The sequence below is a fragment of the Herpailurus yagouaroundi genome, unplaced genomic scaffold (assembly GCF_014898765.1).
Source record: "Herpailurus yagouaroundi ecotype Mexico unplaced genomic scaffold, PumYag 140, whole genome shotgun sequence".
NCBI classification, from domain to species: Eukaryota; Metazoa; Chordata; class Mammalia; order Carnivora; family Felidae; genus Herpailurus; species Herpailurus yagouaroundi.
Window position 1 is genome coordinate 84,963,175 of NW_024412395.1, and position 27,671 is coordinate 84,990,845.

Below are 27,671 nucleotides of genomic sequence, written 5' to 3' on the forward strand. Positions count from 1 at the left end.
GCCGCCTGCTCCTCGTCCTTCTCCTGCTGCCTCCACTCGCCACCTCGTCCCGGCCCCGTGCCTGGGGGGCTGCTGCACCCAGCGGTGGGTATGGCCCCGGTGCCCTTTGCATTGCCTTGCCTGCGGGGCCCTGCAGAGGAAAGCGAAGGGCACGCGGGTCCGTGCGCTCCGGACACGTCCCGGGCCCGGCCTTTCCCAGCCACCCTGCCTGCCTCTCCACCTCTTTCCCAATCCCCTGTTCATTCCAATTCACTTTTTGAAGTCCGTTTCTGTTGCATTCACTAAAAACCCATTCCAATTACTGTCGGTTCCACTGGAAGGTATTTAGTGGATGCGGGGTCCCTCAGCGATCTGTGTAACTTGGCGGAGGGGAAACCGGTGGACGGTAAATGCAGTGAGGGAGCAAGTTGCTTCTTGGGTGGAGAGCCTGAATGTGAATGCGGGAGGCTGTAATAATAATAGTGGTAATGTGTTGTTCCCTCACATCGCCTGCTGGGTTTATTCACTGCTGTTGGACTTAAGATGGGGGAGGGAAACTTCGGAGAGAGAGACCTTTAGTTTGTAATTCTCAAAATGCTTGTCATTATAATGAACAGTTAACATAATATGATATTCAATACGTCGATGATTGGAAATCAGTGGAAGCAGAAAGCTGGCCTTGGCAGGAAAATAAAAGGAATTGGAACGCTGCCAGCACCTGCTTCCCTCTATGGCAGAGAATTTTTGCTCGTCTCAAAGTTTAAAGAAAAAGGAATTGTCTGTTTTGTTTAATGAATCAATTAACAACCCGTGCCCATGAATACAGCACTCCAGTTATCTTAGGAGCATTCTTAGCTCTCCGACGGGATACTCCTAGTCAGAGTCCCACTGAGCTTTCTGTAGACTCAAGGGATGGAGAAGAGGGTCAAAACCTCTGAGCATGTTCATTTAACGCCTTCCTTCAAGTCCATTCCACCCCCCACACCCCGACTCCCCATACTTAGAAGTGTAGATTTGAGACTGGTTAGAAATACACACAAAAAACACTAAGACAATAAATAGTACATCGTGGTATATGCCTCACTGGCCGTTAACCTATCCAGGCCATTTCATTGTTGGGATAACTTGCTTTGCTGTGTCTCTACTTCTTACCTGCTTATAAATAGAAAACTTTGTTTTTGCAATTGATGGAAAAACATTGTAGTACGTATGTATTTATTGGGCATATGTGTGTATTTGTGTATCTTTGTGCACCCCCCCCACCCCAGCTCCGCATTGGAATGAAACTGCAGAAAAAAATTTGGAAGTCCTGGCAAACGAAGACAACACATCGCAACAGAATAGCAGCAATGATACCAGTTACAGGAATGCAATGCAGAGAGAAATCACACTGCCTTCAAGACTCATATATTACATCAACCAAGACTCTGAAAGCCCTTATCATGTTCTTGACACAAAGACGAGACACCAGCAAAAACATAACAAGGTAGGCATGGGTCTGGGTATGTAAAAGTAGCTGCCACGGAGAGTTGTCTTTTGATTTGATTTGCTGCAAGAATCCGATTTCACAAATTTTACTGCAACATTTTATTAGGAAATCAATCAATATTATGATAGAGGAGAGACTGGAGGAAGTAAACCTGGGATCTACTGGGATAGGATTGCCGTTTGTTTTTTTCTCTCTGACACTGATGTGGAATTTGAATTTCTTATGGCTTTTTAAATCCAATAGCTGAAATGTGGTCCATGTGTCTTTAAGTTGCATTGGACACTGAAGGGTAGTTAAGTGAGTATGTTTATGGTCCTGACTTATTTCTGTGAGGCTTTTTATAAGGGTGCAGTGTTCTACACCCCATGATGAAAACTGCTTTCAGTCTGCACACAGAAGATTGCTCTACGAGGCTATTTGTCTGCAGAGTCCCTATCACTTTCACGTAGAAACTGAGTGTTTAACTTTGATTTTAAATTTCTTTAATTGATCATAGTAAAAAATACTTTTTTTCTGACATATTTTCAGCAGGTAAACAATTTGGCATTTAAAAAGATGATAGCGAATATATACAAACCGTTTATGTAATATAGAGACCAGTTTGGGCCATCATAGTCCTTCCAGACTTCATCTGCATTCGTTGTGAGTCGTTGCTTTACTTTCCAGTTGGTTCAGAAGGTGACACTGATTTTTAAAAAGGCATTCAACGGAACATGAGGGGCTTAATGTCCAAAGAGTTTGAAGGATCTTTTTTTCTTGCTTACTGCTCTTTATTTGAGTTAGTAATATTTTGGGTGCCAAGCAGATTTATACAACGGGTTGGTCATCAGTGCCTGTGTTCTTTATCAGGAGCAGAGAATAGAGTTTGTATGTCAGATATTTTACTTTGGACCATACCTGTTCAATTGAGAAAAGCAGTAACTGTCTAGCATCTAGTGTTTAAGAAAAGTATCTGTGGTTCATATCATTGTTTTGATTTGTTTTCTAAAACATAGGTAAGTGGTAATGGTATTTATTCCCATTTTACAAACGAGGAGTTAGAAATTTAAGGCTTTTGGGTGATTTTCCAAAGATTGTAAAATGCCTAATATAAACTTCAAGAGGCCTGAACATTTCATTTTTATTATTTTTTACAAGTCAGGTTTCTGAGAAAATGCTTCCTATTCAATACAGAATATTATTGGAGCAGCTAATTTTGTTTCACAGTATTGTGATGGGGCTGTTACCCACCTTGGCTGAGATGAACTCCAGGACTCTGTTCTCACAGCCCTATGACATCTGCTCCTATGTAACTTAATGGGTTGACTCCTGGATCCTGTCTGCCCATTTGCCTTGTTGATAGGATGAGTGGATGGTGACTTTAAGGAAGACGAATCCAAGGCCCTTTTGAGAAGTGCATTGAGACCCATTTTCTGGCTGTCCTAATTAATGAAACCTTCGGTGGTTGGGTGGTAGGCTCTCGAACTCTGGTGCCTTTGCATAGGGTGTTGGAGGAATAACACACACACATACACACACACACACACACACACACACACACAACTTGCCTTAAAGTGTATTTCAAAGAATGCTCAATTCCTCCTGAGCTGAGACTTAAAAATATTTCAGAGGAATATTTTTATAACTCAAGTTTTAAAGGCTATGACTGACGCCTATCTTCTGGTCTAATGTTATGTGGTTGCTTTTTGGGTAGGCCATGGTTTGACTCCTCTATATCTTAATTTTTATGATAATATGGTTTGTTAAACCTTGTCGTGCCACTCACGTAGATTTCTCACCACGGAACACATACTTGCTGTTGGGGCGAGGTGGTGGGGGTTCTTTTTATCTTAGAAAAAAATACACAGAAATTATATTTGGAAGCGTTTTTCTCCTTTTCTTATTAGTTCAATTCAACACACACTGGTTGCACATTTTTCCCGTGCAAAGGAGTATGCTAAAGATTCAGAGATAAGAGATAAGGGTGCACAGATGGACAAGGCACCGTCTGACCCCCAGGAGACACTAACATGAGATAAGCAAGATTCTAAAAAGTGCCCCCCGCCGCCACAGGTATAAACAGCGTCTTGTGTCATGAAATTTCCCTTTGTGTTCTGTGATTTCCCTTTTATTTCTGTTTTTAAGCATTTCTGGAACGAGGTGACAAAAAGTGTCCCATATGTTTCCTGCTGTGTCTTAAGATAACTGACTTGCCAGTAATAGTCATGGGAGACACTTGTCAGTTCAGCTGCTTTACAAACGTTTCAGCAAAGAGAGATTCGATAGAGTTTCATCATCCTTGCTTTTATACAAGAAGTTTTGATTTTAGTATGTGTATTATGTATCTTTTTTTCCTTTCCTGATTTCATTGCACTCAAACACATTTTAATGAATGCCTTAGAAATGCTGAATCACTGTGCCATTCTCGTGGATCCTCAGACCGGGGGTACAGGTGGATAGGGAAGTTCCCAGAGAAGGGTTGCAAGGCAGAGTTTTACATTTATTTCACAAATATGGAGTGTTGATCAGTCCTTATTACTTTACAACTGTGCAAGTGAAAATGTTATTAACTCTTTCACAATTCACGAGTTTAAAAACAGATGATGCAAAGCACCTCTGTAATAGTAGTGTTTCTGAAAACCTTAAAGTTCTCTTTGTCAGAGATTGTTTAGGAATCTTTTTGTCTCCAGATAAGGTGATGAATAACTTATTGTCCCAACTGTGCCATTTTTGAGAGTGACAGTGGGCACGCTTAATTATCAGGCTAGGATAATAGACATAAACCGAGATGGTCAAGAGCAGATGGGGAATGTGGTCACCTTGGATTGAAATGGTTATATTCCTTGAGTTTTGGTGCTTGCCCCAATTCAAGTTTCTTTATAGACAGTTTTATTTTCTGATGAATTAGTGTAAATTTTTCCTTACTAGGAAGTCAGTTTACCACCTTGTAGAAGTTTCAGGGTCTGAAATGGAAACATTTAGTTTTGCTTTGTTACCAAGACTTACCTTTTTTTAATTTTTTAATGTTTATTTTTGAGAGAGAGAGAGAGAGAGAGAGAGAGAGCGCTAGCGTGCGCAAGTCGGGGAGGGGCAGAGAGAGTGGGGGTGCAGAGGATCTGAAGCCAGCTCTGTGCTGATAGCAGAGAGCCTGATGTGGGGCTTGAACTTGCAAACTTCAAGATCATGACCGGAGCCACAGTTGGTCACTTAACTGACTGAGCCACCCAGGTGCCCCAAGACATTTACAAGCAAAAATGGATGATTACTAAACGCAAGCATTTTATGAACCACTAATGCAATATATTAATTAAATGGACATACATTTAAAAAGAGGGAGAAACAATTTGTATTCATTCACTCACTCATTCATTCATTCATTCATTCATTCATTCTGAGATAATCCTATGAGATCTGTTCCTAAGAAAGTTAATGAGCCTGTAGAAGAGGAAAAATAAATTTCCCTCTACCCTTCTAAGTTCTGGGCTGAGCCACACCCTGCAATAAAAGACAGCTTAACAGGAGGAAAACAAACAGAAGTTTTATAACATGTGTACCTCCTATATGCATGGGGGAGACCCAGGAAAACTGAGTAACTCTTCAGAATTGCCCAAGTCACTACCTTAGATAATATCTTCAGCTAAAGACAGAAGAAGATGTTGGGGGTGGGTGGGTAGGGATCCAGTTGTGGGAAGCTATCAGGAAAAACACAGTAAGTGGTGAGAGAAGACTCTGCTTTCTCCATTGATGAGAGTTTCTAGATGCTTAGAATCATTGTCTTCCTGAGAGAGAGAGAGAGACCCTTACAAATGGAGAGTTCTTATAAAATGGAAACCACTCTTACCAAAGGGTAACTTGTGCTCTGGTTTTCAGAACTTCTCCTGTGTCTGCTGTTTCTTAGAAATAATCAGACTAAAATAGTTCTTATGTCAAAGAAGTATATTTAGGATGGTGTATTCTTTCCCTTTTAGACCTTTTCGCGGAACTTTCCTTTAGTAACAAATTACTTACCCTGTATCCTGCTCCCTTGGGATTCTTTTCTCTTCCTGTTGGGAAGGGATGGAAGAGGTACACTATGCATAGCACAGAGTCTAGGGAAAAGAAATGTCACCTCCTTTGACTTTAGTTGGCCTGCACACAGCTCAATCTTTTGTTACCTTCCCTATTGTGGGGAGCCAGAGCTGGTGTGTGGAATTAGGAATATGCAGAATGAGGGGGCACAAGCCACCCACACAGGGGTTGACAGGTAGGTCCCTGAGCACCTGAGCAGTCCTCCGTCCCAAGTCACAATGAGCAGGACATAGACAGCAGAGCAGCAAGCACCTGTTACTTATGAGGCATTTGGGGCCGAGGTCACTAAGTTTTCAAGGGCTTAACTCCTAAATGCTAATTCTATTTTATTTTTTATTTTTAAAAATGTTTATTTATTTTGAGAGAAAGAGCATGAGCAGGGGAGGGGCAGAGAGGGGGAGACACCATCCCAAGCAGGCTCTGTGCTGTCAGCACAGAGCCTGATGCAGGGCTAGATCCCGTGAACTGTGAGATCATGATCTGGGCCGAAATCCACAGTTGGCCATTTAACCTACTGAGACGCCCAGGTGCCCCCAAGTGGTTATTTTAAAAGGTGCCCTGGGAAAACCAAAGCGGGAACTGAGAGTGGGAATCCTGAACTCAAGTTCTTACCTAAATGTCCAGACTCTGGGTGTGAGCAGGGTTATCAGGCTATAAAATGCTTAGGCAGCAGCTCAGAAACAACAACAAAAAAGTTGTTTTTCTCATCACAATTGACCCTGTGCTGCTTAGGAATTAATCTTTAGGAAAAATTTTAGGCACTGCCAGGATGGTGGAGATATTAAAAGGCACGGGCAGAGTTTTGGTCACGTAACCCATGAACATTTGAACAAAGCAAAATGTCAGTAGACACGTGACAGTTTGAAATCCTGTCCATAACCATTCCCTTCTCTTGTTGCGATCCAGCCAAGAAAATAAAGCCCTTGAATAAGGTTAAGGTATTTGTTTGGTAAAACGCTTGGGTGAGGTTATGAAATACTTGTACCTGTTGGGCCATCTTTTGTAAGTTTCCCAGAATTTGTCCAGAATTACTAATACACATGCAGCAGGTGATTCCGTTTACAGCGTGTATACCTCCTTCCTCGGCCAATAAGTAATCTGAAGCTAAACGGTTATACAAAACCACCTCTGCTAAAGAATCATGTTGTTGTTGCGTTAACAACAAAGTTTTGGTGGGGCGCCTGGGTGGCTCAGTCGCTTAAGCATCTGACTGTGGCTCAGGTCACGGTCTCACGGTGCATGGGTTCGAGCCCCGCATCGGGCTCTGTGCTGACAGCTCAGAGCCTGGAACCTGCTTTGGATTCTGTGTCTCCCTCTCTCCCTCTGGCCCCTCCCCTGCCCTCACTGTGTCTCTGTCTCTCTCAAAGATAAATAAATAAACATTAAAAAAAAAAAACTTCTTTAAAAAGACTCGGGTTTGGTGTAACAGCCCAATGTATTCAGCCGGAGTTGCTGGCCAGTGGGTGTGTGCCTTAATAATTCACTTTTGGGTGCCTGATACAGCAGTGCCTTGTCCAGTCCCTATGAGAGATAGTAGCAGGCCTGCACCTGACGTAATGAGGATGAACCCTGCACACTGTTGATGTGAGGGAGGCAGGAAGACAGACTGAGGGTTCTGCTTAGTGGTTTGTGAGGGTAGTCCTGGGGAGACTATAGTACACGTATATAGACAGACAGGATTTCCCAGGGGCCAGCAGGGATGCAGATGTATTGGAGGTTGAGGAAAGAACCAAGACCATGGGGACTGTGCTCCTTGGGACAAAGTGCAGGTTGCATTCATCCGTGTGGTGTCGGTGCCTGGGGCAGATGTGGAGGATTGTAAAGGGCACATGCGGACAGACTCCTGCAGGTGCCACATGCTGTCTCGAAAAGTGTCCTGCATGGGAGCAGTTGAGCACCACAGAGAGCTGCGGGCAAGCTGCAGGGACCGGTTGAGTGCCTTCTGTTGGGCAAATGGGGGCCGAGTCAATAAATCAGCTGAGTAGAAACTTGGGAAATAGCCTTTGCTGAGCTCGGTAACATGCCCAGCAGTTACAGCAGCCCCCCCCCCCCAAATGAGCTTGATTTCTGTCCATTGTGTAAATATATTAAGACTATATTGGAGGGCTTGAACAGGAGCTCTGAGTAGTGGCTGTGTGGGAGGGTCCCCCCAGGGGGGTGTGGAGAGGTGACCCTATAACTGTGGTCCTTCCAGCGGGTGTAGAAGGGGATGCTGCGGTGGTGGCAGGATCTGCAGTCAGGAAGGGGTCCTCTCAATGGAAGTTAAATTCACTGAGCCCCAGGAGGATGCATAATGTGGGCCAATCTAATGGGTGTGGGGAAGGCAGGCAACCGAGTGAAGTGTTTAAAAGGGCTCCCATAAGGTTGTGAGATGGACTCATACCCTGGCCTTGCCAAACTCATAGGCACAGCAGAGAGCAGCTCGGCAGCCAGAGTCCCACCCCACACCTGAGCAGCCAGCATTGTGGTAAGCAGGAGGTTCTGGGGTAAACACGTTGTTAACTGCAAAATACCCCCCAAGGGGGTCATCACTAGGGAGTTTAGATAAACAGGTGTTCAGTTCCTCAACCAAGTCTGCTGTGTCTTTTCTGGGTGTCATCTCTGCCATAGTGGAAGGTTGCAGAGGCGGTGTTTGGGATGAGGTTGTGTCCCATGACGTTGTGGGCTTGGGTGTTGTCATCTCCAGCGTTGCCACCGGTGGAGGGAGCCATCCCAGAGAGAGGGGTGGCTCTCTCAGGTAGTTACCCAGGAGGGGAACTGAGGGATCAAGGGGTCTAATAAGGTTGCAGAGATTTGGGGTGCCCAGATTAAGGTTTGCTTGAACCATCAGGAGCATTTACTAGTATCACAAATTCTCAGTAAATCTGAGGGGTCGTTGGGTGCACCTTGTAAATAATTAGGCAGTACCCTTCTCCAAGGAGGTCTCCATCCATAAGTAGTAAGGGTTGGAGGCACATGTGTAGCTTGGTTTAAAGAAAACTTAGTTATATGGTCCCAACCATTTAATGTTTGGCTATCTATTACCAGAGATGAGTCTGAACTACATAAGCCTATCAGCCAATTAGGGTTGAAATTAGGGCAATGTAATGGCCAGTACCCAGAGGTCAGGATATCTGTGAACATGTAAGCAGGGCTGGTGGCCTTTAAGCTAACATCCATACCTGGTGGCTTTTGGGTGCCACACCTCTAAGGGCTGACTTCCAACACGTGCTGTCCTTCCATGCTGGGATGCAACTGTGAGTGAGTGCTTTATGGTCCGGCGACTTTGTAGTGTTGCTTCTCTGGGCTGAGGAGAAGCCCTATGACCCGGAGGGCACTCAAGTCCCAGAGTAAGGCCAGCAGCAGTGAGCATCTGTATTTTATAGTTTTGCACCTCCCCACTGACTGCCCCATGTGAAGATTTATTAAGGGGTTGTTGTGGGTCAACAGTTCATTGGTAGCCTCCTCCAAAGCGGGGTAGGGCCAAGTGGTGTAATTGTATCGCCATGCTGTCATGTCCTCATGCTGGTGTCAACCAGCCTGAGTGCCTCCACCCCATCCCTTTTAGAGCTCCACGCCATCCCTTTAGTGGGTCTTGGTGCAAGTATTTCCACCTCCTTTGGGGAGGTATGGTTAGGAGAAAGCAGCCCTCCACTAAAGCCACCATACCTTGGAATTTCAGGCGGAATTTGCATGTCAAGCAGGTAAGTGTGCTCCAACAGCAGCACAGCAGGTCGATGTTCTTATGGGCCAGGACTAACTATGACCAGGGGGTCATAGCCCCCTTGCCCCTGATTGGGTTGCCAAGGAATTTTGGAAGGTGAGATGATCAACATTTTAAGTCTGTGACGGGACTCAGAACTGTTGGGAAAAATGTAGGTAATATTGTCCTGTAAGATGAAGGCATCAAATTCCCCCACGATCACAGTCACAGGCAGCATGGCCTGGTGAGCCCAGTTGGTATGATGACCATGCTGGCCGTATGGCCTAGAGTTTAAAGTGGTAAGTGCCCTGGCAGCCAGAAAGTCCATTTAGGAGTCCAATTACTACCCTGTAACTTAAGGGGCAACTTGGGAGATGAAAGTACCACTGGATACCCTGTAGGAGAGCCCAGTGCGGTGTTATATGGGCAATAAAATGAGATCCTTGATCTGAGTCAGTGATGTCTGGAGGGCCAAACAGGGACAGGATGTACTTAGAAAAGAAAGAGATTACCTGCCACCTCTACAGAGAGGTGTAGCAAGCAGTAGGCCAGTAGAACTATCCATACGCTAATTGTCAAGTGGATAGTGCCTGCTGACAGAGGGAATGGCCCTATGAAATTAACCCCCAGAGGCGAAGAGAGTGGTCCCCTTCCAGAACTGCAGCATGACAGGGCAGTGTGCAGTCTTTGGTTTAGGAGCATAATCTGCAATTCAGAACAAGCAGAATGCCCTCTGGTGGGCCCAGGTCATTGTGGCAGCAGCTCCCCCATGACCTGAAGAGATAAGGGACCCTTTGGCCAGGGAATAAGGAGCATGGAAGTGGTGACTAAGAAAGGTCAGAATGGTGGAGCCAACAATTGACTGATGCATGTGTGTGTGTGGGCGGGGGTTGGGGGGCGGAGAGGGGCTGTAGTTTGGTGATGGTGGGTGGAGCAAGTGGAGCCGGTGGACTCACTGGTAAAGAGTTGGTGGCTGAGCTCCAACTGGTAGTGACCTAGCCAGGGCATCCACCTTTCAGTTAAAGACAGCCCCTGGAGTGATAGCCTTTGAATGTGCTGGAAGTGGGTAACCTCAATTATGACTAGTGCCTGGCCAATGTCCCTTCAAGTTGGGGCACCCCCAATGGGATGGCCTTGAATGGGAAAATTGTCCTGCTGCCATTGGCCTGATCAAAACTCCAGTCCATTAGCAACCTCCCATGAGTCAGTAAAAATATGGACAAGAGGCTTGTCATGGGCAATGGCGCTCTGCACAGCCATTTGTACTGCTACAAGCTCAGCGAGCTGAGCTGACCCGATTGGCCATCTTTGGTAAGTGTGGTGCTGCTGGCAGGATAGTATGTTGTTCTCCAGAAGGCCCCACTGGGTACAGTGGTGGCGCTGCCATTGGGGAAATACACAGACTCCCCTTCTCATTCCATCAGCTCTTCCCTGGGGTTATCCCAGGTCACCAGGGACTAAGGCAATGAACACACTGTCCATCAGTTCTTCAAGGGGACCGAGAGGACTGAGGAATGGGGAAGTCACATCCTCCTGTAATTTGGAAAGACCCGTCACATCAGGTTTAATCTGTTTCTGAAGGAACCATTCCCGTTTTAGCAGAGAGGCGTTTATAGCTGTGTGAGCCTCCATTGGGAGGCATCCCTTGTCCATGTCATAATGGTAATGTGGGTATAAAGGACAATAGGCTCCATTCCCACAAAAGCCTCTGTTTCTTTCCTTTGTTTTTTAATTTAATTTTTTAAAATTTACATCCAAATTAGTTAGCGTATAGTGCAACAATGATTTCAGGAATAGATTCCTTAATGCCCCTTACCCATTTAGCCCATCCCCCTTCCCACAACCCCTCCCATAACCCTCTGTTTCTTCCCCATATTTAAAAGTCTCTTAATGTTTTGTCCCCCTCCCTGCTTTTGTATTATTTTTCCTCCCTTCCCTTATGTTCATCTGTTTTGTCTCTTAAAGTCCTCATATGAGTGAAGTCATATGATTTTTGTCTTTCTCTGACTAATTTCGCTTAGCATAACACCCTCCAGTTCCATCCATGTAGTTGCAAATGGCCAGATTTCATTCTTTTTGATTGCCGAGTAATACTCCATTGTGTATATACATACCACATCTTCTTTATCCATTCATCCATCAATGGACATTTGGGCTGTTTCCATACTTTGGCTATTGTTAATAGTGCTGCTGTAAACATTGGGGTACATGTGTCCCTTTGAAACAACACACCTATATCCCTTGGATAAATACCTAGTAGTGCAATTGCTGGGTCATAAGGTAGTTCTATTTTTATTTTTGAGGAACCTCCATACTGTTTTCCAGAGTGGCTGCACCCCTTGCATTCCCACCAACAATGCAAAAGAGAGCCTTTTTTTCCTCATCCTCATCAACATCTGTTGTTGCCTGAGTTGTTAATGTTAGCCATTCTGACAGGTGTTAGGTGGTATCTCATTCTGGTTTGATTTGTATTTCCCTGATGGTGAGTGAGGTTGAGCATTTTTTCATGTGTTGGTTGGCCATCTGGATGTCTTCTTTGGAGAAGTGTCTGTTCATGTCTTTTGCCCATTTCTTCACTGGATTATTTGTTTGTTTTGGGTGTTGAGTTTGATAAGTTCTTTCTAGATTTTGGATACTAACCCTTTATCTGATATGTCATTTGCAAATATCTTCTCCCATTCTGTCGGTTGCCCTTTAGTTTTGCTGATTGTTTCCTTCGCTGTGCAGAAGCTTTTTATTTTGATGAGGTCCCAACAGTTCATTTTTGCTTTTGTTTCCCTTGCCTCCAGAGACGTGTTGAGTAAGAAGTTGCTCGGCCAAGATCAAAGAGGTTTTTGCCTGCTTTCTCCTCGAGGATTTTGATGGCTTCTTGTCTTACATTTAGGTCTTTCATCCATTTTGAGTTTATTTTTGTGTCTGGTGTAAGAAAATGGTCCAGGTTCATTCTTCTGCATGTTGCTGTCCAGTTTTCCCAGCACCACTTGCTGAAGAGACTGTCTTTATTCCATTGGATATTCTTTCCTGCTTTGTCAAAGATTAGTTGGCCCTCCGTTTGTGTGTCCATTTCTGGGTTCTCTATTCTGTTCCATTGATCTGAGTGTCTGTTCTTGTGCCAGTGCCATACTGTCTTGATGATTACAGCTTTGTAGTATAGCTTGACATCCGGGATTGTGATGCCTCCTGCTTTGTTTTTCTTTTTCAAGATTTCTTTGGTTATTCAGGGTCTTTTCTGGTTCCATACAAATTTTAGGATTGTTTGTTCTAGCTCTGTGAAGAATACTCATGTTATCTTGTTAGGAATTGCATTGAATATGTAGATTGCTTTGGGTAGTATTGACATTTTAACAATATTTTTTCTTCCTATCTAGGAGTATGGAATCTTTTTCCATTTTTTGTGTGTGTCTTCTTCAATTTATTTCATAAGCTTTCTATAGTTTTCAGTGTATAGGTTTTTCACCTCTTTGGTTAGATTTATTCCTAGGTATTTTATGGTTTTTGGTACAATTGTAAATGGGATTGATTCCTTGATTTCTTTTTCTGTTGCTTCATTGTTGGTGAATACAAATGCAACCGATTTCTGTGCATTAATTTTATAACCTGCAACTTTGCTGAATTCATGAGTCCGTTCTAGCAGTTTTTTGGTGGAATATTTTGGGTTTTCCATATAGAGTATCATGTCATCTGCGAAGAGTGAAAGTTTGACCTCCTCCTGGCCGATTTGGATGCCTTTTATTTCTTTGTGTTGTCTGATTGCTGAGGCTAAGATTCCAATACTATGTTGAATAACAGTGGTGAGATTGGACATCCCTGTCTTGTTCTTGATCTTAGGGGGAAAGCTCACAGTTTTTCCCCGTTGAGGATGATATTAGCATTGGGTTGTTCATATATGGCTTTTATGATCTTGAGGTATGATCCCTCTATCCCTACTTTCTTGAGGGTTTTTCATCAAGAAAGGATGCTGTATTTTGTCAAATGCTTTCTCTGCATCTATTGAGAGGATCATATGGTTCTTGTCCTTTCTTTTATTGATGTGATGAATCACGTTAATTGTTTTGTGGATATTGAACTAGTCCTGCATCCCAGGTATAAAATCCCACTTGGTCGTGGTGAATAATTTTTTTAGTGTATTGTTGGATCTGGTTGGCTAATATCTTGTTGAGGATATTCACATGCATGTTCAACAGGGAAATTGGTCTATAGTTCTTTTTAGTGGGGTCTCTGTCTGGTTTGAAATCAAGGTAATGCTGGCCTCATGGAAAGAGTTTGAAAGTTTTCCTTCCATTTCTATTTTTTGGAACAGCTCAAGAGAATAGGTGTTAACTCTTTCTTTAATGTTTGGTAGAATTCCCATGGAAAGCCATCTGGCCCTGGACTGTTGTTTTTTGGGAGATTTTTGATTGCTAATTTGATTTCTTTACTGGGTACGGGTCTGTTCAAATTTTCTATTTCTTCCTGTTTCAGTTTTGGTAGTGTACATGTTTCTAGGAATTTGTCCATTTCTTCCAGATTGCCCATTTTATTGGCATATAATTGCTCATAATATTCTCTTATTATTGTTTTTATTTCTGCTGTGTTGGTTGTGATCTCTCCTCTTTCATTCTTGATTTTACTTATTTGGGTCCTTTCCTTTTTCTTTTTGATCAAACTGCCTAGTGGTTTATCAATTTTGTTAATTCTTTCAAAGAACCAGATTCTGGTTTCATTGATCTGTTCTACTGTTTTTTTTTTTTTTTTTTTTGTTTCGATAGCATTAATTTCTGCTCTAATCTTTATTATTTCCTGTCTTCTGCTGGTTTTGTTTTATTTGCTGTTCTTTTTCCAGCTCCTTAAGGCTTAAGGTTAGGTTGTGTATCTGAGATCTTTCTTCCTTCTTTAGGAAGGCCTGGATTGCTATATACTTTCCTCTTATGACCACCTTTGCTGCATCCCAGAGGTTTTGGGTGTTGGTGTTATCATTTTCATTGGCTTCCGTATACTTTTTAATTTCCTCTTTAACTTCTTGGTTGGCCCATTCATTCCTTAGTAGGATGTTCTTTAGTCTCCAGGTATTTGTTACCTTTCCAAATTTTTTCTTGTGGTTGATTTCGAGTTTCATAATGTTGTGGTCTGAAAGTATGCATGGTATGATCTTGATCTTTTTGTACTTGCTGAGAGCTGATTTGTGTCCCAGTATGTGGTCTATTCTGGAGAACGTTCCATGTACACTGGAGAAGAATGTATATTCTGCTGCTTTAGGATGAACATTCTGAATATATCTTTTAAGTCCATCTGGTCCAGTGTGTCATTCAAAGCCATTGTTTCCTTGTTGATTTTTTGATTAGATGATCTGTCCATTGCTGTGAGTGAGGTGTTGAAGTCTCCTACTATTATGGTATTACTACCAATGAGTTTCTTTATGTTTGTGATTAATTGATTTATATATTTGGGTGCTGCCACATTTGGTGCATAAATGTTTACAATTGTTAGGTCTTCTTGGTGGATAGACCGCTTAATTATGATATAATGCCCTTCTTCATATCTTGATACAGTATTTATTTTAAAATCTAGATTGTCTGATATAAGTGTGGCTACTCTGGCTTTCTTTTGGCGACCATTAGCATGATAGATGGTTCCCCATCCCCTTACTGACAATCTGAAGGTGTCTTTAGGTCTAAAGTGGGTCTCTTGTAAACAGCATATAGATGGATCTTGTTTTCTTATTCATCCTGTTACCCTATGTCTTTTGATTGGAACATTTAGCCCATTGACATTTAGAGTGAGTACTGAAAGATATCAATTTATTGCCATTCTGTTGCTTGTAGAGTGGGAGTTTCTGGTGGTGTTCTGTGGTCCTTCCTAATCTTTGTTGCTTTTGGTGTTTATTTGTTTATTTATTTATTTATTCATTTTTTCTTCCCCCAGAGAGTCCACCTTAAAATTTCTTGCAGGGCTAGTTTAGTGGTCACAAACTCCTTTAATTTTTGTTTGTCTGGAAAACTTTTTATCTCTCCTTCTATTTTGAATGACAGCCTTGCTGGATAAAGAGTTCTTGGCTGCATACTTTTCTGATTCAGCACATTGAATATATCCTGCCACTCCTTTCTGGCCTGCCAAGTTTCTGTGGATAGGTCTGCTGCAAACCTGATCTGTCTTCCCTTGTAGGTTAAGGACTTTTTTTCCCTTGCTGCTTTCATGATTCTCTCCTTGGAAAGCCTCTGTTTCTATCAAAGCCCAACAAGCGTCCAGAATTTGATGTTCTAAGGGGGTGTAGTGGGTGCCTGTGGAAGGCAGCCATAAGGTGCAGAAGCCCGTAAGGCAGCCAGGAGGAGCTGTATTTAGTTCATAGATAGACTCCAAGGTGCATAGTCCATGGTGGCCAGTGCCTCAACCCAGAAGGAGGAGCTGTGGGGATCTGAGGGTCAACTGATGAATTGATCTTTGTGCCAGCGGTAAGGCTGTTGTTGAGTCTCTCCCCAGTAAATGTGGGGGATTTGCATGTAACTGCATAAATGGGTTTAAGAATGATGTGTTGTCTCCAAAATATGATAAGACACGTTGGACTTGCCATAGTATGATGGAGAGCTGAGGAGTTACTAACTCACATTTAACCACAAAGGAAATTTCTCGGCATTTGGAGGACCAGTTAATACTCAAAAATTAAACAGTTGTGGCTTGTCCTTGAATTTTATGTGGGGCAGTAGCCTACCCTCTATGGTGTGGGTGGGTCACCAGCTGTGTTGGGGCCTCTCCCACCCCATCCTCCGATGGGCCCTACATTAAAATGTCATCATTACAACACCAGGTGGTGCAAGTGACACTGTGAGGGTATTCAGGTCTTGCTGGCCAAGACTGTGGGCAATAGCCAGCTGTTAAGATAGCCCATAGGCAGCCAGGTGAAGGTATTTTGGGTGCCTTCAAACGTGAAGGTGAAATGCCATTGGGACTCCTCAGTGACCGATACTGAACACAACGTATTAGCTAGATCCATCATGGCAAAGTAGTGCCCTGGAGCCCTCTGGATGTCCTCAGTTAACTGGAAAATATTGAGAATGGGAGCCTGAGCTCTCATAACAGGGGGCGCCTGAGCATTTAAATTTCAGTAGTTGGCTGTAAGACACCACTCATTAGTAGTGGGCTTTAATATCAGCCAGATGGGAGAATTGAAAGGAGAAATGGTGTGTTTAATGACTTCCTCCTTTAATAAATCTTGAATTATAGACTGCTGTCCCTCTGTCCCCTGTCACAAGAGATATTTGGGGGGCATTTAACATCTTAATTGGGAACTAGCAGTCATATGGACTCCGGTATACAGCTCCCACTAGAAAGATCAAGAATTTGGGTTTGTTCCAGATGGCACAATGGCATGTCAAGGCAACCACACCTGTAACAGGAAAGGGTAGAGCCAAAGGGGCCATCGCCACTAAAAGATTTTTCATAAATATTGTTCCAGTAGTGACATCCAATAGAAAACGAATACCTTGTACTATCCTGTTACTCCTTGTCCCTGGCTTATGTTTGGAGGGATTCCTGAGCAGCACTATAATTTGGGCTCCAATGTCAATGAAAGTGGTAAAATGTCTGGTATGTGTGTCATAATGGATAATTAGGGAAGTCCCCAGAGGAGGGACAAGTTCAGGGTGCCTAGGGCAGGGGCATTGGCAGCCCCTCTCAGAGATGAGGGTATGGGACCCTGGATCCTGCCACTGGGCCTGAAGCGTTCTGAGGGGCGATGGCATCTGCCCTCATTGGGGTTTGTAGGGGACGGCCCACAGTCCCTTGAAGTGCCCTCAGTGCCCGAGCAAAGGCTTCTAACTTATTTTTGGGCTGTGCAGAGACTAAGTCATCAGGGACTGTGATTGGTGATCTCTGGAGTAGAGTGGCCAATACAGCGAGGCCTGATGGTCATCTCAAGAGGGAGGGGGATGGGTCAAGGCACTACCTGTCGGTGAGGACTGAAAAGAGTCCCAGGAACCCCCAAATCCCCTAGAGCTCCTCCATTGGCTTCCTGGCTGAGGGAGCAGTGGGTTCTGTTCACCTTTACTAGCAAACAAGTTTTGGGCTTCAGGAAAATTCTTTTTCATGTTTTGCTACAGCACTGAAGCAGTCTAAAGCCTGTTGTATTGTGTCTGACATTTCTGTGAGTTGTAATAGCATGTTCTTATGCCTGGTGGCGGGGGGGGGGGGTTGCCGTTTAAGAAGAACTTAGATTATGGCCCTAAGGGCATCTCCTCTGGGTTGGAAATGGTCAGGGAGCCCGTGAGACCATGATACTCAGCAAAATGATATACCCATCAACCCATCCCAATTTGACATAAGAGGAGGTGCGCTTCCTCTAGAGTTGCCTACTTGTAGTGACCCTAAACTTGGTGATAACGCAACAGGCAGATGGGCCCCATGCCAAGCTATAAAAATCCAAGTCGGGAGAGGCAGTGTCTTCCTCCTTATTCCTGTGGACTCTGGAGGTGTGGGGTGGTCTCTTCCTCAGAACCCATCCCCCCCCCCTTTTTTTTTGTTTCATTTGTGTCTCCTCTCCTGGTGGCTTAATGCATTTGGGAGTGCCCTTGCTGTGGTGAAAAATCTGGGGGCTCCTTTAAGGTGTCTCTAAGGGCCCTCACTACTTTGGGATTTTTAAACAAATTATGAATTTTGGGGTCTTTGACCAGTCTAGCCAGCTGGTGCATCTCAGCTGCTGTAGGCAAAAGCTTGTGGCCAGTTCCAAAGACTCATAAGAGCCAATCAGTGCCCTTCTTCTCCTTCCTTTGGGCAAATTTTTCTAGAAAATGTTTCATTTGTATCATGGTATAGTTAGGTGTCTCTGTTTTTCATTCATGCTGATTGTCATTCAATGTTTTGGCATGATGGGTAATAACAGGGGACACCTGGGACAGAGGTTATTTTTTCCCCTGGCTCATAGGCTGCTGCCTCCTTTGCTAGGGTATCCCAGTCAACTTCCAAGGAGTTGGGGTCCACCTCCACTAGTGAAATGTTAGCCAGTGTACTGGGGAAAGCCCCCAAGCCCCAAGAACATAGCATTAGTGATTAGGCATATATGTATGCCACTGTGCTAAGTAAAACCTAAGCCATTTGAGCAGGGGTCTTACAAGAATCTGACCTCTTCTGGGAACTTGGGAGGGACTGGTGCCAGATGCTTGGGAGCCCTACTTAATTGAGAATTTGTTTTTTGCTGCACCATGGCAGGGGTGGGACTTCTGGTATCCCAGGGAGTTGGGGACAATCTGTGACAGCAGCCAGGAATGTAGAAGCAATGTAGAAGAAGCTTGCCTTGGCAGTGTTTGCTCACCCGGCTGCCATGACGCCCCTGGTAGAGATGTCACGGGATAGGGCTGGTTTCCCAAGCTCGGCACGTGGTCCTGATTACAGATGCACTGGGCCCAGCAGCCTGCCTCCCCTTTTGGCACTGACCTAGGGAAACTCTCCTTAGTTCCTAGGACCTGATAGCTGGTCCCTGCCTGAAGGATCATCCTTAGTTATCTCACCTTGGCTCAACGCTGAACTTTTGCATATAATCATAGCCCATCATCTCCAGACCCAACACACAGTGGGGTCTCGTTTAGAGACTAATGGGAAACCCATCCACCTCAGACTGAGTTCTGCTGGTTGTTCTCTGCGGCAGAGTCTGACCTTGCACAGCACTCTCAATTTAGGGTGGGGACTCGAGACAGTACCTGGCAGGAGCAATAATACAGAGCTGCACAAAGCAACTCCACAGACCACTAGCGAGTAGTGGTTCCTTCCTAGAGAGACTGAGCAGTCTGGGAGAGGAAGTTCATAAGCCATTTGCGGCTCAGAGTAATTGTATGGGATACAAACTCTGCCCATATTCCGTCCGCATTGCCAGTTGGGAATCCTACACTCGAGTCCTTATCTAAATGTCTGGACTCTGGGTGGGAGCAGGGCTCTTACACTGTAAAAAGTCTAGCAGCAGTTCAGAGAAACAAAAGTTGTTCTCCTTATCAGATCTACTCTCCACCACCCCAGATTGAAGAGAGAGAAGAGAGATGTTTAAATGAGTTTAGATCATGATGATCGTTATTACATCCCACTCTAATGCAGAACAAGGCTGGTTCCACATTTCCTCACCATCCAGAAGCCAGGTGCTCCCTTGTGCTTGGTGTGGGACAGCAGAATGAGTTACAGGGTCCTTTCGCAGAATTGGTACAGCGGTGACCGTTAGGTTATATGATATTACAAACTTTTGTGCTGGCCTCACCGTTCTATCCCGGTTTTCCAGGTGTTCCTAAGCAGCTATTACAAAATCGTAGTATATAAAATTCAGGCTTGTAATGGTTTTGTATGTAATTCCTGGCATGTTGTAGGCTGTCACTAAATAGCTGTTGAATGAATTGAGGATTGGACACTCATATGATAGAAAGAGTACAGTGCTTTCTGTGAAATTTCATGTCATAATCGAATTGGAATTCAAAAGGTCCTCATGTTACTGTTGAGAATTTTTGGCATAGTGACATATCAGTGGAGAGATAATTTTGATCTTGAGTTTTTAGTGCTGGATAAATCACACTTGCTATATATTTACGTTACCTAAAAGAGTGAAATTATCTATGTCAACAGTTCTTAGATCATCCCTATCACTGTCACCCATTATTAACCATTAATGTGGATAATCAAGAGCTGACCACGTGGTAGTTTTTGTTATTGCTGTGGGTTAGTTCTCAATGGTGGAACAAGAGGTGTATCCACTCATGGTTTCCAATAAATCAGATTTACATCTGTTAGACATTCAGTTCTGCTTGGTTCAGCAAACATTTATTGAGTAACTCTTTTTTTTAAGTGTTTATTTATTTTTGAGAGAGAGAAAGAGAGAGCGAGCAAGCAAGCACAAGCAGGGGAGGGGCAGAGAGAGAGGGAGAGAATCTTAAGTAGGCTCTGCACCGTTAGCGCAGAACCTGACGCAGGGCTCGTACCCATGAATCGGGAGATGATAACCTGAGCCAAAACCAAGAGTCGGATGTTTAATTGACTGAGACACCAAAGTGCCCCTTGAGTACCTGTTAGGGATCAGGCACCATGCTAGACTCTGAGAGAAGTGGCAAAGAGTAACGCCCAGTCCCTACCATTGCTCATAATTGAATGGGCATCAGAAACAAGGCAGTTGGTGGTGAGTGGTTCGTGTCAGTGCAGTTGCCAGTTGTAAGAACAAAAATCTGTGGGCACCCAGGAAAGTCCAAGAAAACCTCATGGAGGAAGAAACAATTGAGCTGGCCCTAAGGAGCAGTTAGGAGGTAAGTTTTCAGGAGGTGGAGAGGGGGTGGAGGGTGGAGGGTGAAGGACACCTACAGAGTCAGCAGGCAAAGGCTCTGGCCTGTTTGGAGGCAGTGGGGAGTTTGGTGCAGTGGGTGTAAGAAGGGGAAACCGGGGCACCTGGGTGGCTCAGTTGGTTAAGCATTGGACTTCGGCTCAGGTCATGATCTCGCAGTCCGTGAGTTCAAGCCCCGTGTCAGGTTCTGTGCTGATGGCTTAAAGCCTGGAGCCTGCTTCAGATTCTGTGTCTCCCTCTCTCTCTGCCCTTCCCCACGCATGCTCTATCTCTCTCTGTCTTAAAAATAAATAAAAACATTTAAATAAAAAAAAAAAAAAAGAAGGGGAAACCCAAGTGTGGGAAATTCAAAATCATTAGGCATTAGTGTTATGTTTGTAGTCAATTATCTTTTTTTTTAAATTTTTTTTTAACGTTTATTTATTTTTGAGACAGAGAGAGAGCATGAACGGGGGAAGGTCAGAGGGAGAGGGAGACACAGAATCCGAAACAGGCTCCAGGCTCTGAACGGTCAGCACAGAGCCTGACGCGGGGCTCGAACTCACGGACTGTGAGATCATGACCTGAGCCGAAGTCGGCCGCTTAACCGACTAAGCCACCCAGGTGCCCCTGTTTGTAGTCAATTAAAAAGAAACTCACTAATTCCTCTAAAAACCCAGTAATGTACATGCTTATAGATGTGGCAGTATTTATTTCCTTCACAGTGAAATAAATAAACTTATTTATTTATCAAAAATCAGGTGCAAATGTATTTACTTATGAGAAGACAAATCACAAGTTAACAATTTTGTGTGTGTGTGTGTGTTTCTTCCAGTTGTTTTCAACTGTTTTCTTTTTCTTTTTTTTTTTTTTTTTGCAGTTGAGATATATAGTTAGTGTCTTTGTAAAGAACAAACAGCTAGTCAGTAGCAGACAGAGCCAGGATTTGAACCCATGTCTTATTCTTCACAAAGCGCATGCGGGAGAGAGACTAGGGTCCATGGGAGCAGTCAGTGGTTGAGTGTGAAAGTCAAGGGGTTTGGATATTCCAACTGAGATGGTGAAGCCCTGCAAAGTCAGGAGGTGAGCACGTTATCGGTGGAATGTTGATTGAGTGTCAGTTCTGTGGCTCCTCAGGGAATTCACCTTCTGGTGGCAGAAGATAGACCATAAACATAGCAAGGGCAGCACCAGCAACAGTGACACAAAGATGTCAGGGATTGACCAATGCTTGAGGAAGAAATAGTGTATATGGTAGAAGATGGGGTGGGGTGATTCTCTTGAAGAATCAGAAGATTGGGACAATTGTCTTGGGTGGGAGTCACTCCTCTTTACATGGGGTTAGCACACGCTGTTGACTTCAGTCTCCCCACTGCTTGCTGCTGAACACCCAGCCTTCCTCGTTTCTGATTCTTGCTTGGGCCCTAGAGATGTTTCTTTGATCCTTTGGTCCCATGTAGTCTGGACTGTATTTGATCACTTCACCCTGGATTGATTTGATGGTCACTGTGCCTTTCAGCAGTCTGTGCTGAGCTGTGCCGTTCAAAGTCTTGCTTCAGTATGTGTTTCTAGGTAATGTTTCCTGCTCTTTCTGCATAGGGGTTGACTTATTCCTGCTAACTATGTAACTATAGTAAAACATTGGTTTGTGAGCATAATTCGTTCCAGAAACATGCTTGTAATCCAAAGCACTTGCATATCAAAGTGAATTTCCCCATGAGAAATAACAGAAACTCAGATGATTCATTCCACAACCCAAAAATAGTCATATAAAAATGATTACAATACTGTAATATAATACACAATAATAAAGGAAACACAAAATACATAAAAAAATTAACCTGCACTTATCTTTGAAAATCTTCGTGACTGGTGTGAGGGAGACGAGAGACGAGGGTTGTTGTGTAGGACGACTTTCACTATCATAATGGAATCACTGCTATCTATTGGCTCATTGGAATCTGTTTCTTTTTGTGCAACTTTAACAAGGAACCTATCCAATGACACTTGCTTTTGCCTCCTTTTCAGGATTTCGAGGAAATATGACATTGCATTGATGATCATCCACAATCCCGTAGCGAGAGAGGAAGGCAAAGAGGAACCGTTGGCTCAGTTGGGGTCGTGTGACATTCGGCGTCACATACTACTCGCATTGCGAGACATCTCTTGTTTATCAAGTTAAAATTTATTAGAAATGTTTGCTCGTCTTGCTGAACACTAGCAGAATAAGTTACCCGCAATCCAAGGTTTTATTGTAGTAATGTCAGTCTCTCACTTATTCTCAGGCTTTGTTAACAGAGTAGGCCACTGTCCTTCTCTCTGGAGCCAGGCAGTAAACCAGGACCATTTAATTGCTTGATGCAGTTGCCTGGGCTTGGTGTCATCACCCAATCTGAGAGTCAGGTCAGTCGGGAAGAGAGCTGTCCATCTGCCTTCCTCCTTTTCCCCAGTGGCACTGCTGTTTTTCAAGCCATCTGACAGTGAACCTGGGGAGTCATCTTTGACTCTTTTCTCTCCTTCATCTTCTCTCTATAAATAGTCACTTATTAAGTCTTGACGTTTCTCCCTTGAATGCATTCCTCCTCCTCTCTCTGTATTGTGTTCTTGTCATTACCTCTTGTCTCTCTCTGTCAGCCCATCAGTCCCACTGCTGACAGATTAATCTCGGAACACCTACTTTATCCCATGACTCCCTTTATTCACATGCAACAAGCATGATTTCAGCTAGGTGGATTTTACTTGTGGAGCAAAGGAAACAATGTGAGGCATTCTGGAGAAGAGTTGGCGCTCCCCTTCCGCACACTGTGTATGTGTTTGCTGTTCTGCAGTCCCTTCGGCATGTTTCCAGGCCTGTTTACCCAAAGGTCAGCTCATCCCAGGAAGTCATTTTGTCTGGATGATTCCACTTATATCCGTCCAAACTCTGGGGATAGTTAGCAAAAATCCTTGCGATCAGTGGTAACAACCTAATCTGTCAGTAATGAGTTCTCAGGCCTTTGTTTTAGAGTCAAATACTCTTAAATTCCTGCTTCAGAAGATCCTGTCTTCTCCATCTTTAAGATCTGAGTAATTAATTATTTTTACAGTATAAGTCTTTATGAATAAAAATATTTTATGCCTGTCCAAAATGTACGTACTCACAAGCCTTTATTCACACAAAGTGTTTGATTCACAAATGACGTGGGTACCCTTTAACCTTATGAAAGACTCATTCATTCACATAATTCATTCATTCATAATCTGCTCAGCATCTGAGTTTGGTAGTTTTACAAAGGAGTCTTTTGTGTTTAGAATTTATATAAATTCAGTACAATTTTAATCAAAGCCAATGCTAGGGATCTTATTATAAAAAGGGTAGGTCCAGTTACCGTATTTTACTCAGAGTAATGAGAAGTTGAAAACAATCATGTTCATTCATAGCAAATTAGGCTAAAGTTTTTGCTTTTTATAGAGTAACATGAAAAGTGCATTCTTCATCATGGGGTACCCATCCTGGGACAGAGCCAAATCTGTGAATTGGCTCGATGCTCCAAATAGGTATTTATTTATTTATTTATTTATTTATTTATTTATTCATTCATTCATTCATTCATCCATTCATTCATTATATAGGTTCCTCCCATGGCTAAAGAGTAGACAGAGGCTACTTTCCTCATCTGAAGGATTTCAAATTAATGAGTTCAAGGTCTACTTTCAATTCTGTTGTGAAAGATATTTATTTGTTAACTAAATGTTCTCTATTTAGAAATAAAAAGGATGGAAATTCAAGTAAGTCTCCTCTACTGATAGACACTAATTGGAGAGAGTTAAGTTCAAGGAAACCAAAGAACAGAAGTATAAATAGGACCCGATAACTAATAACTGTCTTGCTGTTTAATTTTGATCTATTATTATATAGTCGGGGACATTCACCTTCTTCTTATCTGCGTGGCGTGCCCACTTGAGGGAGTCATGCTGGCTCATTTTTAACCCTAGGTGGATAGTGGGAACAGGATAATCGCATGCTCCTGGACCACTTCCTTCTGCCTTCAGTGGGGTAACGATCAATTTTAGAAGTCAAATCTAAGCACACCTGGAGGCATATCATAAAAATATTCCAGGGCCACGAATAAATTGATTTTTGAGTATTGCCGATGGGCTCCATTAATAATATAAATCAATCAACACTTAGGGGAGTCCCTCATCTTCCATGTGTCTTCTTCCTTTTTACTGTTTCAGCAAAGTTGAATGCATTCAATCAGCTTGCAGTTCACTCCACCATACACTGACAACAGCAAAGATAGTATGTTGCCTTTGTAGTGACCTAAACAGTTTTACCCAGGCGTCTTCACATCTAAAACCTCGCATGGTCCTCGAAGCCAACAAAACAGGTTTTGTTACTAGTGATGTGTATTTCTGCATTCCAGAAGAGAAACCCAAGTCCAGGGACGTCAGGTCAGTTGCCCCGGTCTTGAAGAATCGTTGGCATGACGAGAATGACCTGAACTTCCAGTCCCTTAGTCCTTCATCGCACACATCTGTGGGTTGGACAGGGGACGTTTCCGTCCCGTTTAGACAACTTTCCTCGCTATGAAGAGGGTCTATGAACTGATGACACCAGAAAACACAGCTGCGTATACTTTGGCCTTCTGTACCCAGTTGGTGTTTTTGCCCTTGCCCCCGCCCCACATGAGAACTCCAGATAAATAATTTTGCTTAAACTCCTGACATGTTTGCAGTGTTTTGCTTATCTGCCTACCATTTCTTGTTACTCTTCCTTAACTTTCTTTTTTTTTTTTCTCTACCGGATTTCCTTCCTTGTTAACTGAACCAAGGGTGTTCGTATTTGGAGTTCCCAAATTGTAAGTTAGGCATTTGACCACTCTAGAAAAGCTTGTCTCTTTTGGAAAAATATTCTCTAACACAGGAGGCTGTAGCCTGAAGAAATAGGTCTTTGAAACAGGCTGAATTTACTAAGAACTGGTTCACATACCCTCTATTTTTTACTAACACCCGATTTAAACTTTTTGTCAGCATGTGATAACCAGTGCTCCTACACAGACATGATGTTATTTCAGTGCAAAACAGGGAAATTGACACCTTAATGATACAGTATAGGCATTTATTTGTGGGGAGAATATGGCTTGCGCTAGGTTGTTTAGAATGTCAGATATTCTTTGACTTCCTTTACTAACTCGTTTGCAACACGGTGTGGGGGAAGGATGGTTGGGGACGCAAGGGTCATATCTGTTAATACCAGCTATGCTAAAGCTCCATTTTTCTTCTCAATAACATGGACATAATGATAGCCCCCAACCCCAGAGGCTGTGCCTGGCTGAAATGGGATTGCCCACGTAAAGTGGTTTGCACAATGCCTGGCGTATAGGAAGTACTCAGTAAATGTTACCCATTAATTGCTAGGTATAGGCCTAGGGAATCCAAGCTGTGAACTGCCCTTTTGTGAATAAAGGATTGTTTTGCTCAAAAAGAAAGTGGTCTTGAAAGTAATTGTGAGGACATTTGTGGGGAGGGGTGACGCTCAGGGTCTCCCTGGTTTTACGGCTGCAGGTGAGCTTGACTGAGTCACCTCAGAGGGAAGCGGCCTACTTACGCAGGAGTAAATACTCAGAGATGTGGGATGGTGTCTTAGGGCTGCAATCCTGTGAGCCAGGTTGAGGCAGGAGTATGTCAGCGTGGTGTTTGTACTCTGGAGCATAGAGGAGTCTTCCTAAACCCTCGGCAACGATCAGGACTCTCTGGGGGCAGGCTCAGAATCAGGCATTTTGTTGTAAGGTGAACTGTTTTCTTTGTGGAGCTAATTACAAAGCTGGGTACGGTGTGGCACCAGATACTATAAATAGCACGTATCTGTATATTTTCCCTAAAAAATGGCCCAATTAGATAAACATCCACATACTTCTCCTCCTTCTTCCCGCTCCCCAAGTCCCCAGGCAAAACCAAACGAAACCCAAGAAATACTTTCATCTGCAGTGCATGGTTTTCTGGCTTGGAATGAAATGTAACAATGATAAAACTATAATAAATGGAATAATCGATAGACTTCCTAACCGGAAGCATTTAAGAAGGTGAAGATACCAGAAATAGAATTCTGGGTTTTCAAAAATGTTTATTTATTTATTTTGAGAGAGAGAGAGAGCGTGCGCACGTGCACGCACATGCACACGTGTGCCCCCGAGTGGGGGAGGGGCAGAGAGAGAGGGTGAGAGAGAGAGAATCCCAAGCAGGCTCTATGCTGTCAGCGCAGAGCCTGGCATTGGTGTTTGATCTCATGAACCTCGAGATCGTGACCTGAGTCAAAATCAACAGTCAGGTGCTTAATTGGCTGAGCCACTCAGGTGTGTCCCCTCCACCCCACTCTTTTAATTAATTGATTGATTAATTAATTAATTAATTAATTTAGATGCTGGGATATCACTAAACATGCCATGACCAGGAGGCAAAATTTTGAGCTTTGCGTCTTAACTGCCGTTAACCAAGAAGAGTTCATCTACTGATTCTCCTATAAGTCACAGCTAAAAACAGTGAATTATTTTAACCGTTTTAAGTGTATATTTCTGTGGCATTAAGTAAATTCTCATTATTGTGCACCAACGCCACCATCCATCTCCAGAATGTTTTCATCATTCATTCGGTGGATGTTCCCACTGAAACTCTGTCTCCAGTAAGTATTAACTCTCCCCTCCCTCCTTCCCCTAGTCCCCAACAACCACCGTTCCTCTTTTCCTCTCTGTGAATTTGACTCTCCCGGGTACCTCGGATAAGTAAAGTCATACAGTATTTTTCCTTTTGTGACTGGCTTATTTCACTTAGCATAATGTCTTCAAGGTTCATCCATGTTGTACCCTATTTCAAAATTTCTTTTCTTTTTAAAGCTGAATGATATTCCTTGGCATGTATACGCCACACTTTGTTTATCCCTTCATCTGCTGATGGATACTTGAAATGTTCCACCTTTTGGCTGTTGTGAATAATGCTGCTGCGAGCATGGGTGTATAAATACCTGTTTGAGACCCTGCTTCCAGCTCTTTTGGGTTCATACCCAGAAGTCGAATTGCTGGAGCATATGGTAATTCTATTTTTAATTTTTTTGAGGACTAACCATAACATTTTCCACAGCAGCTGCATGGTTTTACAATCCCACCAGCAATGCATAAAATTCTAATTTTTTTCACATCTGTGTCAACACTTGTTTTCTGTTTGTTTGTTCAGTAATCTTAATC

At 43.4% G+C, this 27,671-nt stretch overlaps 1 protein-coding gene across 4 annotated transcripts in view; it reads left to right on the plus strand.

Moving 5' to 3' along the window:
• The window catches only part of ADAM23 (ADAM metallopeptidase domain 23), a 188,659-nt gene that overhangs the window by 847 nt on the left and 160,141 nt on the right, over positions 1-27,671 (plus strand). For 3 of the 4 annotated variants that reach the window (XM_040476003.1, XM_040476002.1, XM_040476004.1), the window contains exon 1: positions 1,249-1,465. In XM_040476003.1, the coding sequence (XP_040331937.1) occupies positions 1,352-1,465 (114 nt within the window). In that variant the 5' untranslated portion in view covers positions 1,249-1,351. Of the gene's footprint in view, positions 85-1,247; positions 1,466-27,671 lie in introns of those variants that run through there. The other variant, XM_040476005.1, reaches the window with a different exon arrangement.